General features: G+C 42.4%; 1 protein-coding gene across 9 annotated transcripts in view; it reads right to left on the bottom strand.

Annotated features, from left to right (window-relative positions):
* Positions 1 to 14,204, bottom strand: part of EZH2 (enhancer of zeste 2 polycomb repressive complex 2 subunit) — a 626,582-nt gene that overhangs the window by 156,490 nt on the left and 455,888 nt on the right. For all 9 annotated transcript variants that reach the window (XM_030203624.1, XM_030203674.1, XM_030203633.1 and 6 more), the window contains one exon: positions 10,132 to 10,226. In XM_030203624.1, coding sequence (XP_030059484.1) covers positions 10,132 to 10,226 — 95 coding nt within the window. The remainder of the gene's footprint in view (positions 1 to 10,131; positions 10,227 to 14,204) is intronic.

Raw genomic sequence — 14,204 nt, 5'->3', positions numbered from 1 at the left:
TGAAAAGATTCTATCTTCAGCTGGTTGAAGTATTTCTTTATTTATTTGTTGCATTTTTATCCCACATTTTCCCACCTCTTTGCAAGCTCAATGTGGCTTACAATACATCATGAATAGTGGAAACATATAAGAAAATATACATTTAGCATTACGGAAGAAACATGGGTTATATGATAATGGTAAAACATATTAGTAGTTTAACAAGCAAATATTATAAGGCAGTTCTGGATATTAGTATAGGAGTTCACATTTGTTGATCTTTGTGGTATGCCCTGTCAAAGAGATGGGTCTTCAGTAGTTTGCGGAAGTTGATTAGTTCATAGAGCGTTTTTAAATTGCACGGTAGCGCATTCCAGAATTGTGTGCTCAGGTAGGAAAAGGTTGACGCATGCGTTAGTTTGTATTTTAGACCTTTACAGTTGGGGAAGTGAAGATTGAGGAATGTGCGGGATGATTTTTTAGCATTCCTGGGTGGTAATTCTATCAGGTCTGACATGTAGGCTGGGGCGTCTCCGTGAATGATTTTGTGAACTAGGGTGCATATTTTGAACGTGAAGCGTTGAGTGGGAGCCAGTGTAGCTTTTCTCGTAGGGGTTTAGCACTTTCATATTTTGATTTACCGAATATGAGTCTAGCTGCAGTATTCTGAGCTGTCTGAAGTTTCTTGATTATTTGCTCTTTGCAGCCAGCGTAAAGTGCATTGCAGTAATCTAGATGGCTGAGTACCATTGTTTGTACCAGGTTGCGGAAGACTGTCCTTGGGAAGAAAGGTCTTACTCTTTTTAATTTCCACATTGAGTGGAACATCTTCTTGGTTGTGTTTTTCGCGTGACTCTGAAGTGTTAGGTGTCGATCAATGGTAACTCCAAGAATTTTTAGGGTGTTCGAGATTGGAAGATTCAATTTTGGTGTTGTGGTGAATTTATTCGTGTTATGTTGCGAGGTGAGTATTAGGCATTGGGTTTTTTCTGCATTGAGTTCCAGCTGAAATGCATCCGCCCATGTATGCATGATGTGTAGGCTTTGGTTGATGTCATTGGAAATTTCCTTTAGATCTTGTTTAAATGGGATGTAGATCGTTACGTCATCTGCGTTTATGTATGGGTTAAGGTTTTGGTTTGATAGTAGTTTCGCCAAGGGTATCATCATTAAGTTGAATAAGGTCGGTGAGAGGGGGGAACCCTGTGGGACTCCACATTCAGGTATCCATGTAGCTGATGTAGTCGAGTTAGATGTCACTTGGTATGATCGTGTAGTTAGGAATCCCATGAACCAGTTGAGAACATTGCCTCCAATTCCAAAGTACTCGAGGATATGTAGTAGTATTCCATGATCAACCATGTCAAAGGCGCTAGACATATCAAATTGTAGAAGTAGTATGTTTTTGCCCGTTGCAATCATTTGTTTGAATTTATTCATGAGAGTAACTAGTACCGTTTCTGTGCTGTGGTTAGACCGGAATCCTGACTGGGAGTCGTGTAATATTGAGAATTTGTTTAAATAGTTTGTGAGTTGGTCGGTGAGCGGTTCGCTGGTTCAGCCCGGGACAGGAGACCTAGGGCTGAACCCTGAACTGGAAGTCTCCCTGAGCCCCGACAGAAGGGCTACTCCCCCACAGCCTGTGGGAAGCAGCTCTCCGTTGGCAGTGTCCTCAGCCCTGAATACCGAAGTGCTTCAGGGTGGGCATGGATGGGAAGCAGTTGTAGCCTTAACAGAGAAGATAGGAGTTTTTACAACTAGCTCCCTGATGTCCCACATGCAGGAGGAGATGAGAGAGACGTTGGGAGGTGAGAGACATGTTTCACAGGAAGAGAGTGAGGCTTTAGCATTTACAAAACTTTTTCAAAAACCACAAGAAGTGACTTTAGATAATCTGTGGCTGTTAATTGCAGAAATGGGGAAGACTTTATGCCCCCAAATGAGAAAAATATCCAATGAAGTTGTGGTGTTAGATGGGAAATTAAAAAAAATAGAAAATGAGGTGAAAGCTGTTAAAGAAGACATGGTGAAACAGGAAAAAGTCTCCTCAGAGTCACAGACTTTGCAATCAACAATGCTTAAAGATTTGATCAATTTGAGGAGAAAATCAGAAATGTTGGAGAACACCTCTAGAAGTAATAATCTCCGTTTTATTAATTTCCCGCGACAACCTTTAATTTCACCTAGAGAAATGTTGAAAAATTACTTTAAAGAAATATTAGAAATAGAAGACAAAGATATACCACCCTTTTCACAGGTCTTTTATATTCCTGTGAGGGTTTTGGACAATCAACAAAGGAATAATATTCAAAATGATCAACCACTTGATGTTTCAGCTTTGCTCGAAATGTCAGATACAGAGCAAATAACAGCTACTACTTTGTTGGCTACAGTAGCGTTACCCTCTGATAAGATCTGGATTAAAAAAAATTCTTTCAGAAGAAAGATAAAACTTTTTGTGGTTTGCAAACTCGTGTTTTTCCAGATCTAGCGAGGGAAACGCAAAGGCGACGGAAAAAAATTTTGCAAATGAAACAGGAGGTACTTCAAATGGGAGCAACATTTTATCTTAAATACCCATGCAAATGTTTAATTTCCTACCAGTCAGTGAAATATGTATATTTTGATCCTGACCAATTGTCTTCCTTTATAACAGCTAGAAGAGCTCTTATATAAGAAAAAACCAAGTAGAAACCTGTCTGAAACTCAATTTGATGTAAAGATTATTTTCCTTTCTCTCCTTTATAGGACTATTGGACTCTGGTAGTGGACTTATATGAAACTATAGAATTATTTAATCTGTGTACAGATAATTTCCCTTAGAATTATTACCATAGTGGAATTTTTCTTTTGCAAGTGATATGCTTGTATAAAATGTATAATAATAAAGAGATTTAAACTAGAAATAGTTTGTGAGTTGTTTGGTTACCATCCCTTCCATTAGTTTGGTTATTAAGGGAATGGATACTACTGGCCTGTAATTGGTTAGTTCACCAGCGTTCTTCTTTGCGTCTTTGGGTATGGGTGTGAGTAGAATGTTTCCTTTATCCTTCGGGAAGAGTCCACTTTGTAACATATAGTTCACATGATTCGTGAGGTCTATTATAAATTGTTGAGGGGCAGATGTCATAAGGTTGTTTGGGCATATGTCTAATTTGCAATGAGATTCTGCGAATCCTTTGACCGTTTGGGAGATAAGATCCTCCGATAATATCTTGAAGTTGGTCCAGGTTCTGTCTGCTGGGTATACACCAGGGTCTGGATCTAGACAGTCAAGGAGTGTGGCTTACTCGGTAGTACTGACTGGTATTTTAAGTCGTAATTGTATGATTTTCTCATTGAAGTATCTCGCGAGTTTGTCTGCTCCTGGTGTATCTTTGCTGTTGGTTGTGATTGGAAGAGTTTATGTGTGTCTTTGTAGTTTGGTCCAATTTCAATTTTATAAAATAATCTTTTAGTTTGTCTTATGGTGTATTTGTATTTTCTTTGAAGTTGTTTCCAGGCGTTAAGTGTGGGGTCGTCTTTCTTTTTATTCCACGCACGTTCTAACCTTCTAACTTGTGTTTTAAGTTTTTTCAGTTCTTCATTGAACCATGGTGTTGAGTTCTTCCTATGTGAGGTTCTGGTTTGAGTTGGGGCGATGTTGTCCAATATTGTTCTGCATCTATTGTCCCATTCTAGGAGGAATTAGTTTGTGTCTGTCTTTATTGTCCATCCGTTGTGGTAGATCTGTTGCCAGAATATTTCCGGGTCTATTTTTCCTCTCGTGGTGTAGGTTTTTCGTTCTTGGTGTGTTTGTTTTTTAATTTACAAGAAGTCTTTATTGAAAAACGAAAGAGCCCTGTACAACAATTGAAAACTACAACAACATCATTAAGAAAATATCAATCTCTACATTTCACACCAAACAGTATTCAACTTACAAGATTCACTGCTAATGACAGCATATGTCTGGACTTCACTTTTTGTACCCATTTTCCCCCCTAAGTTAAATCCCTAACATAATATAAAATATCAAACCAAGCCTATTTATAGAAAATATCCCACCCTTCCTACCCAGTACATTACCCAGCAAAAGACAATATCACATTTATTCAGCAGTCGAGTAGTAGCAACAACCCCGTCTATGATCCCATACCTAGTGGAGCCCAGATTCTTCCCCATTTTGCCAATTGTTTGCGTTCCTTTGCTAATAATCTCTCTTTTTCTGCAATATTGCCAAACAAAGGTTTCCACTTAATTATTGAAGGACTGTTACGTTGTTTCCAAGCCTGTGCAATTATCAGTCTGCCTGCACAAAAACAATGCTTCACTAGGGTCTTGCCCTCTTCTTTGAGTCCCAAAATATTTTTATGAAATAAGTACACTGCAGGGTCCTCGTTCTTGGTTTTTTAATTGTGTCTTTCGTTCGCCATTGGAGGGAGATGTATGCTTTATAGTGGTCTGACCATGGTGCGGGTATCCATCTTGTATCTGTTAGTATAAGGTTTGAGTCTGGATCGAATTTGTGTGTGATAATGTCTTCCACAAACGATTGAAGACCTATCTCTTTGACAAAACATACCGCAAGGAGCAAAACATATAAATCCCATATACATCATAACAATGTACTCAAGATATTACGTCCCCATACTCTCCCATTCAATATCTACCCACAGATAAAAACTGTCTACCCCATCGCTCACTTGCTATTATTCGATCAGCGTAGTAAATCCCCTACACCATATCCTTTAGTTTCCACCCCCCAAAGGCGACTGATCTGACCTTGTCTTCCTTTATCTGTTCACAATGTAACCCATAATCGTAATGTAATGTAATGTAAGAAACTGTATTTCCATCATTTACAATGTATTGTAAGCCACACTGAGCCCGCAAATAGGTGGGAAAATGTGGGATACAAATGCAACTAAATAAATAAATAAAATAAATAATGTGTGTCCTTTAGTGTGAGTTGGTTGTGTATTCGGTACGTGAAGATCCCATAGTTGTAGGAATTCTTTGCATTCTTGGGTGCTTGTTAAGGTAAGATCTTCAAGGTGCAGGTTGATGTCGCCTATTATGATGAGGTTTGAGGTTGAGACGCATGTGTTCGAGATGAAGTCCAAGTTTGGGAGTCTTGCCAGTTGCCTGGCGGTCTGTAGAGTAGGATTGTGTTAAGGTGTTCCTGCAAGTTTGGGTGATTGATTCTTACCGAGGCAATTTCAAGTTGTGGTAGAATGGATTCAGCTGTGGTTGTGAACTCAGATTTGTATATTATGGCTATTCCACCTCCTCTTTTTCCGTTTCTTGTCCAGTGGGTGATTTTGTATCCTGGTGGGCATAGATCTAAGATTATGGGGTCTTTAAGGTCGTGGATCCAGGTTTCAGGGCTGAATAGGAGGTCAAGATTGTCTGTGGTGATCCAGTCTGTTATAATCTCTGTTTTATTTACTACTGATCTGGCGTTTACGTACCCCAGTAGGATTGAATGGTAGGATTCGGTTTGTGTTGTAGATGTGTTAATTTTTATTAGTTGCCTGTTTTCTTGGTATTTGGTTTTGTTGTTTCCTTTCTTCCCTTTCTGTTGGTTATTTCCGTATGTATTTGTTTTTCCTTTCAGTTGGTTGTTGTTCTTTTGGTCTGGTGAGTTTTAGATGGGTTATCTGTAGGGTTTGTGTATTGTGGGTAGATTGTTGTTTAAGTTGGGAGTGGTCCTAGGTTAGGGGGAGGAAGTAAATTATCATGAGTAATTTATTGGTATTCATGTTAACTTTGGTTCATGGTGTTTGGTTGTGCTTGAGGGTATTAGTGAATGAAAGTTTGTGTGAACATCAAGCAGTGTCAGCATTAGACAGCGTCATATCAAGCAATATCAGCAAATTAGTGGGTGAATATAATTTCAAACAGTATCCGTATTAAGCATTCTTATCATCAAGCGGTATCATCATTAAGCAGTATCAACATTTTAGCATATGCGATAAAAATCTTATTTATAGTCCGTGGTGCCCACAGGTTGGCTTAGTCTCTGTTTCCCAACTTTACGCAACTGTTATCTAGTACATTCAGAACAATGCATGCAAAACCTATGGGCTAATGCATGGAGGTTTAATAGGCATGAGTGGAAGTAAGTCTATCTAGTTCATTGTAAGCAGAAAGCCTGCTTGGTTTGTCCCTATTTCTACTACCCTAATTAACCGTTATTCCGTTCATTCAGAACCAGGGCATTTAGTCCTGTGAACTGTTGCAAGGGGGTTTTATAGGCTGTAGTGGAAGTGAGTCTATCTAGTTCATTGTAGGCAGAAGGCTATTCGGGTCCTTCCTGTTTCCCTGCTCCGTGTTCCCGTCATCCCAGTGTACTCAACACAGAGCAAAACAAAGCAAGATAAAGCAAGCAAAATCACAGGCAGCTTGTTCCCACTGCTCCGTGAAGCCCAGTGCACTCAACACAGAGCAAAACAAAGCAAAACGAAGCAAGATAAAGCAAGCAAAATCACAGGCAGCTTGTTTCCACTGCTCCGTGAAGCCGTCATCCCAGTGCACTCAGAACAAACGAAGCAAAATAATGCAAGCAAAGTCACCGGCAGTCTAGCAGCAACAGCTTTCATCGGGTCTCCTTCCTCCTCATCTCGATCCGGCGTCTCCCCAGCGACGAGTGCATCTCGTACCAGTTCTCCGTTCCGGTCTCTTCGAATAGGTCAGCGTGGTCCTCCGACACGGTCGGTGTCGCGCTGGGTTATGTCCAGATGGGTCTCCCGGCACTCCGGCTTGCCTGGAAGGCCTGCGGTCCAGTGTTCCGGCGCGCAGCCGAGTGTGCGGCGCCTCCTTCCTCCTCTCCTCGATCTGCATGGTCAGTGGTCAGTGCCCTCACACCTCCCACGCCTCCCTGGCGCAGCGAGGTTCGGGCTGTATTACTGGTGCAGTGATCTCGGATCAAGGAGAGCGAATCCCGCGATGGTCTCCCTCAAAGTCCGCCGGCACGGCAGGGACTCGATCCGGTCGGGTACCTGTCCTTGTACCCAGGGCCTCCCCGCCTCAGCCACGAGGCAGCAGGTAGCCGCGATCAGCCCCAGGTTCGCTCACCTTCGCTGGCACTCACCGAGGCCGTCGCAGCCCACGCGTGGTCCCCTAGTCGGCTCCTATACAGCCTCGGTCCGGTCTAGGATGGCCCAGGACAGCGCAGGTAGGTCCGTTTCCCCAGGACCTTCGGAGCTCACCACAGAGCTCCCTACCTGACGGCCATCTTGGTCAGGAACCATGTGGGGGATAAGAGGATACAGGATCCCCCTACAGATGATTGGGCCATGAGAGACATCCGAGATCCAGCAGGAGATCAGGCCCTGGAAAGCAGGCCACCAGCTTCTCTCTCCCATACAAGCTCTCCGCTTAAGAGATTGCATCCTCTAAAGGGGATAATGCCTATCTACAGAACAGGCTCTCTCCTCTTCCTCATGTCCCAGTCAGCAGAATGTTCCAGCATGCCAAACACTGCCAATATCAACCTGTGGTTCCTTCCATGGAAGGGCATTAATTAGCACTGGGAAGGCTAAAAGTGGGATCTGAAAGAGCTGCCACTTTTTTTTTTTTAAACACTTTACAAATCTAAACTAGCCTAAGGCACACTGAGGGGCTTTACATGGGTAAAGGATCAGAGAGTTGGCTCTGCAAGCTGTTCCCATCATTGCTCCACTAATTGGGAGGGAGAGGGGAAGAGATAAGCTTTGATATGTATGTGAGGACAGCTGCTGAAATATTTTATTTATTTATCGCATTTGTATCCTAGATTTTCCCACCTATTTGCAGGCTCTAAGTGGCTTAAATAATTTTGATAAATTCAGTTAATCCTAGATGTCAGGTACAATTATTGTTGTGCACAGATCGATTAGAGAAGAAGTATAGAGAAGAAGGAAGGAATTAACTAAGAACTAGAACTGTACTGGTTCCACCATGCCTGGGAGTACAAATATGTCACCCTCACAAACTTCCCCTATTCACTACTAGAAGGATAAGGGCCCTGCAAGATTCAGATATATGGCACAAAACGGTGCTGATCCCACAAATACAGCAGTGCTGACCTCTGAATTTTTTATGCACACCCCAAAGGCCTCTGTTTGATCTGAATGACCTCTCCAGGTGCTAAGCAGCTGCATACCTGGTGCCTGCTTGCTCCCAAGCCAGGCCAAATGCACTGGATAAAACATTGAACTACAGCAAGAGTCTACAGCACTTAGTTTATGAGAAACAATTCTAAGCCAGCTACTGCATATGACAAAACTGCCCAAACAATGCAGAAGGAATAATGTACTCCCAAAGCCAGGAGTGCCTCAGATGCCTGCAAGAACTCTCCATTGCCTATGTACACTGCAGGAGCACTCCCTACTGACCTACAATGGCTGCTGCTCTTGCACATGGGGATGTGATCAGATGCAAGACCTATGAACTTTCCCTGCTAAATCAGCTGTCTGCCTGACCACAGTTCCAACTGCAACAGGAGCCCCCAAAACAGCCATGCTCCCCCCAAGGCAATACTGAAGGCCTTTCTGAACATGGCCCAGCCTATGTAACTCCCAGACATAGCAACCACCAGAACCGAGAATTTCTACCTCACAGCACTGTTGCCACTAATAATAATTCCACTTTTTCTCCAGCCACAGCAGAAAATGCAGTCCTTGAGGCCCAACACTGAAGCTCAAATAAAAAGCTGGCACTCCCCCCCCCCCCCCCCCCCCCCCCCCCATAGCAATACCAGAACTGCTTTTATTCAAGGCTTTCTCTCAGGCTATTAACACCTGCCTGACTTTCTGCCTACGCACAAGGGCTTTCCCTCCCCACAAAACAGGTAAAGACCCCTTAGGCATCTCTATCATCCAGCACTTTGAATCAGGATGCCTCCTATTTGCTCTGCTGCTCTCTTTTATGCACTTTTTTTTTTATCAGCCTGAGCTTAAGAAATCCTCATCGACCCCCAACTGACAGGAGGAAGCAGAGGGAGGACACTGGGAAGGGGTTAGAGGAACAGGGAGATGGAGGGCAAAAGGCTAATTCATACTCAACCCCCAGCTGCACTGGGCCAGTGGGACAGCTGTCAGCTGCTGTCTCACTATGCCAAGACCTGGGACTCCTGGACCCTTCTGGTCACAGCCCTTCAGCCAACCATCGCCTCATCAAGCCTAGACGTGCAGGCCAAGACTTGGGACTCACAGAGAAAACTGCTCCTGCTCAATCAGAGCACATGTCCACAGGTTGATCCCCCCAGTCAAGGATTTGACTGCAGGAGTCAAGCCACATGAAAAAGTCATCCTGCTGCACCACTCCATCCATGCCACCTATTGGAGACAAAGAACTATTGGCAAGTTCCAGCGCTGCAACACTCCTTATACTAATGAGGACATCACTGAAAGCTCAATGTTCTCTACTTCCATCTGCTGGTTGGGGAGTATAAGTCATTCATCTCGATTGGTTTACTACTACTACTTAACATTTCTAGTCTAGCAAGAAAATAAAGAATTTCTCATGGGACAAGAACAGAAGCCTATATTTGAACTAGGCATGTGTTTTAGACAACTGTAGGTAAAAGAAACTGGGAAACATAGTGAGACCATAACTACTGCTTCCTATGAACACTACAGTTAATAGGGATGGACCATGTGTTGCTGCTAAAAGGTCAGAGAACAATGGTTGAAAAAGGAACCAACTTGCTATTTAACGTGTGTTAGCTGCACACACTGCCTCCATAAGACCACATCTACTTCCAGCAACCAGGATTATGTATGTATTATTGTAAACCATTTAGGAATATAAGTGGAACATTAATGTATTAAATAAATAAATAAAATAAGGTGGGCATGTGCTACAGGACCACAGCAGACAGTATGCTATCTCCTCTTGATGCCTCCCTTAACAGCTACACTTAGTAAGGATTAAATAGCAGGAAGGGAGGAGGAGGCAGAGAAAAACACACACAGGTGATGAGAAAATCAGGTAATAAGGCAGTGAGAAGTCTGTCAGAGTTGTATGAGGTGAGGAAGCAATAGATGATGAAAGACAGCATACACCTCATCCTTCTCCACTATTGATACAACACACTACAATCTTAAAAATAGGGTGTGTCTGTCGGGGGGGGGGGGGGTCTGGAACATGCTGATTCTGGTCATAGATCATCCCTCAATTCCATACCTGTGTTTTCTCTTCTTCTTTCTCGGAGGGGTATCAACATCTTCAGCAGGAGCAGGGGCAATAACACTAGATTCCTTTACTCTAAATTCATACACCTGTAACAAATACCATCAAATGGCAATATGAGCTACCCTGCTTGTGAATACTAGCAAGAATTTAAATTCAAACAAGTAATTCTAAGCTCATTTTTTCTACAAGGATAAGCAGCATGAAAGATCCACATTGATGAGTGATGTCATCCGACAGCCCTGCATGGGAACTGCTTTTCAGCAACTTCAAGTAATCTTTGAGGGTAGTGCAACATGCACATGCGTACCATCCCAACTGCCACCACTGCAAAATTCGATTGCAGCTTGAGAGAAGCTGCGCACATGTCTGAGCTGGATAGGAAGGAACCAGCATGCCAAAATGCTTCAAGCCACTAATTCAATGTAGCAGATTTGTTCGGTTCACTCGCAGGCTGCATCAAGTAAGAAGTTTGAAGCATTTTAGTGTACTGGTTCATTCTTAACCAAAAGAAAAGTAAGGTATCTGATGGCACTTCCAAAACAAGACCAAGAAGGCATAAAGACCAAACAGGTATAAAGTTTATTGAAATAAAAATCCTTTTTGAGACTCGACACAGAGCCATGTTTCGGTGTTGCTGCCTGTGTCAGGAGTTTGAGGAAATGAGGCCTCAAGAAAGAGAAATTTGCTTCACAAATCCTGACGCAGGTGGCAACGCCAAAACACGGCTCTGCGTCAAGTCTCAAAAAAGTTTTTATTCCAATAAACTTTATACCTATTTGGACTTTACACCTCCTTGGTCTTGTGTTGGAAGTGCCATCCTGTGGCATTTTGTAGTGGTGCCTTGTTCCTCCACCTTTGGTGGTTTTTTCTATTGTACTTTATATCCAGCTCACACACATGCACAGCGTATCTAAGGCTGTGACTGAATCAAGCAAACATCTTGCATTTATTTGTATACATTGAACCACATCACTTGACTAAGTTCAACAACTTCATATGTGCGGGAACATTTATATTGCTGTCCCCTGATGCAGGTACACTACTGAAACATGAATCGGTCGGACCCTCTAATAAAATTAGTTCCTCCACCCCAATTCTTGGGGCTCAATTGTGCTTTTTTCCTGCTATACTTCATTCACTGATTCCCTCTCTCCTGTCACTCAGTAGACCGAAGAGGCTATAAGGATCAGACATTCAGGGAGGATGATTTCTCTGAGTGTGATTTGGACCGCTCGTGGGAGTCTGAAGAGATACCAGAGGTCCTCTCACGGGACGGGTCCTTTGGTATTCCTTTAGTACACCCTTTCCCTCCACATGAAAGAAGGAAATCACTTCCTAAGGAGCTCTCCTTTTCTGCTTTTATTAGTGAGATGGCTAAGCCTATTCCATTTGATTTGGAGACTGAGGGATGAGCTTAGGGCTGAGTTGTTGGATATCCTCGAGTTTGATGCCTCCTCAGAGGAACATGTGACAGTATCTATGCACAGAATCCTTAGGAATGTACACAAGAAACAGCGGTAGACACTCCTCTCTGTACAGCCTATTGATAAGAAGGTTGACTATATATAGATTTCAAAAGGCTCCTAGATTCAGGAAGCTTCAGCTTCCTCACCCTTCCATTCTGGTTGAATCTGCTCTCAAAAGAGCCAAGAGGTCCAGGACTCACACTATCTGGTGCTCCCAGAGAGGAAAACCACAAAAAGTATAAGGAGCCTTCAAGAGTGGGGGGTGACAACTCAATATCTTGAAAGAACATTTTTTCAGAATACTATGATTGCCTCTCTCATACATTCTTATCAGCTCTTAATGAGTATGCACTTGTGGAACTTAGTGAGCAGTGGTGTGGAGTTCAATCAGCTAGTAGGCAACCAGGAGTGTAGACAGCACATGGTCTGGGCAAACTTATGATGCTATTTATATGGCATCAGGGCCATTGCCATAGTTACTGGAATGCCTGGCTGAGTGTCTCAGAGCAGTTCAGGAGAAGCTGGTTGACCTTCCATGCTGGGGTGATCATCTTTTTCACAAGGTGCAGGAGGTCACTGACCTAATTAAGAAGCATTCTGCATTCTGACACCATCAAGTCACTGTCACAGCCCATTCCTAGCTCAGTCACCTCATCTAGGAGGTACTCTAGCGGAGGGCCTACTACTACTACTCTTAAAGGGACAGGCTTCCTCCCCCCTCAGAAAATCTAGAGTTCTTGCTCCCATCCACGGTAGAAGAGGGCTCAAAAATCCCAGCTAGCTCACCAGTCAAGGAAGGAGATGAGTTTTTCACTGGCTCCAGGAGACAGCAGTAATAAATGTAACTGTCCTGGACAAAATACTGGTAGGAGGGAGGCTGAATTTTTTTCAAGAAAGGTGGCCCCTTGTAACATCAGATCAGTAGGTTCTCAAAACAGTCCAGACAAGCTACACTCTACAGCTGGAAACAATTCCTCCAAACTGCTCACCAAGAGCACTGAAGTTAAGCTCTCAGCACCAGGGATTACTTACAAAGGAACTCTCCTCCCTTTTGCAGGCCAAAGTGGTCAAACTCGTTCCACCATTCCAAAATCTTCTGTCCCACAAGACACTGGTGACAGATGTATCAACCTAGTATGGGGGGGGGTTCAGCTAGAGGGGTTCCATACCCAGGGTCAGTGGTCTAGTAAAGTCAGTAAGGTCAGGCAAACATTTACTCATATATTACAATCTTGTGTACCATTGGATACCTTGGAGGAAAGCAATTTGGAAGGAGTTGCAGGTGACAGGATTTTGAGTCAGTTTTCACCTGTTGCTTCTTCAAGTGTGTCTGGGTTGTTTTTTGTTTGTTTTTTAGAAATTGTCAAAGAAATCTTGTCCTTTGGATATCTGTGTGTCTTATTTGTTAGACTAGATTCCATCTAGTCAATGTGGCTGACTGAATTTGTCAATTTAGCATTGAGAAGTGGAAGTTATCCTGATGTCTTGACTTATATTCCAAAGACACTAGCATCAGATCTAATTAAAGTAGAGAATTATAGACCTATTGAAAGTATACTGTGGCTTGCTGAACTTTTAGAGTTTTGTGTCAACATTCAGCTCATGAAATTTATTTCTTTTTCATGATTTCCATTTCATGCAGCATGGATTCAAAATGATGCATAGTACTGAATCTTTACTACTGGACTTGATCACAGAAGTTAAGGTTTTGTATTGCATTGTATTAATGGATTTCTATTCTGCTTTTAACTCAAGGGTTGCAGAGCAGATTACAAGTAATAAAAAAATCTCATAAAAAGAAGAAATTAACAATAAAAAGTAGTAGCAATATCTATTAATCTAATACAAACATCATTCCTATTTAGCAAGATAAAACACATATTTCTGATTACAATCGCTGCTTTGAAAAAAAAAAATAGGTTTTCAGAACCTTTCTAAACAAGAAATAAGATGTAACATGTCGAATTTGGAGTACTATTCCATACTTTAACACTTTGAAAACTAAAGGAAAGTTCCCAAATTGATTTACAATTTATATTTCTCATAAAAGGGACATTCAATAAAAAACTTTTCCTGCTCCTTCAGTTAAATCTGTTGCCTCACAATATTAAAGACTGAGTTATTATCTCTGGGTTTAGCCCATAAAGATTTTGTTGGCTAGACATGCAAGTTTAAAATTTATACGGCTATCAATCTTCAGCCGATGCAAGTCACTGAGCAATGGAGTAGCTTCACTGTATCTTCCCAGATTAAATATCAATCTAGTGGAAATATTTTCCAGTAGTTGAAGTTTTTTTTTCTGTTTCATTGTTATTGAGCAATAAAGTGAGTTACAATAATCTGAGGTATTAAAATGGCTTGTGCTACTATCCTAAAACTGAAAGGACTCAATTAAGACCTTACTGTAACCAGAATAAAAAATATATTTTTATAAATACCTGGCTCCTGGGAACTCTGGAGGGGGGCTCTGAAGTTTGTCTGATGTCGGTGGTGGGTCCAACGCAGGATCGCGCTTCTGGCACGAACCACGGGATTCCGGGCCGCCGCTGGGGACAGGAGGACTGGGCATGGCTGGCAGGAAAATGTCCTGGGCTTGCT

Source organism: Microcaecilia unicolor, chromosome 1 (genome assembly GCF_901765095.1).
Source record: "Microcaecilia unicolor chromosome 1, aMicUni1.1, whole genome shotgun sequence".
NCBI classification, from domain to species: domain Eukaryota; kingdom Metazoa; phylum Chordata; class Amphibia; order Gymnophiona; family Siphonopidae; genus Microcaecilia; species Microcaecilia unicolor.
The sequence above is the reverse complement of the archived record's forward strand: the minus strand, read 5'-3'. Positions and strand labels throughout refer to the sequence as shown.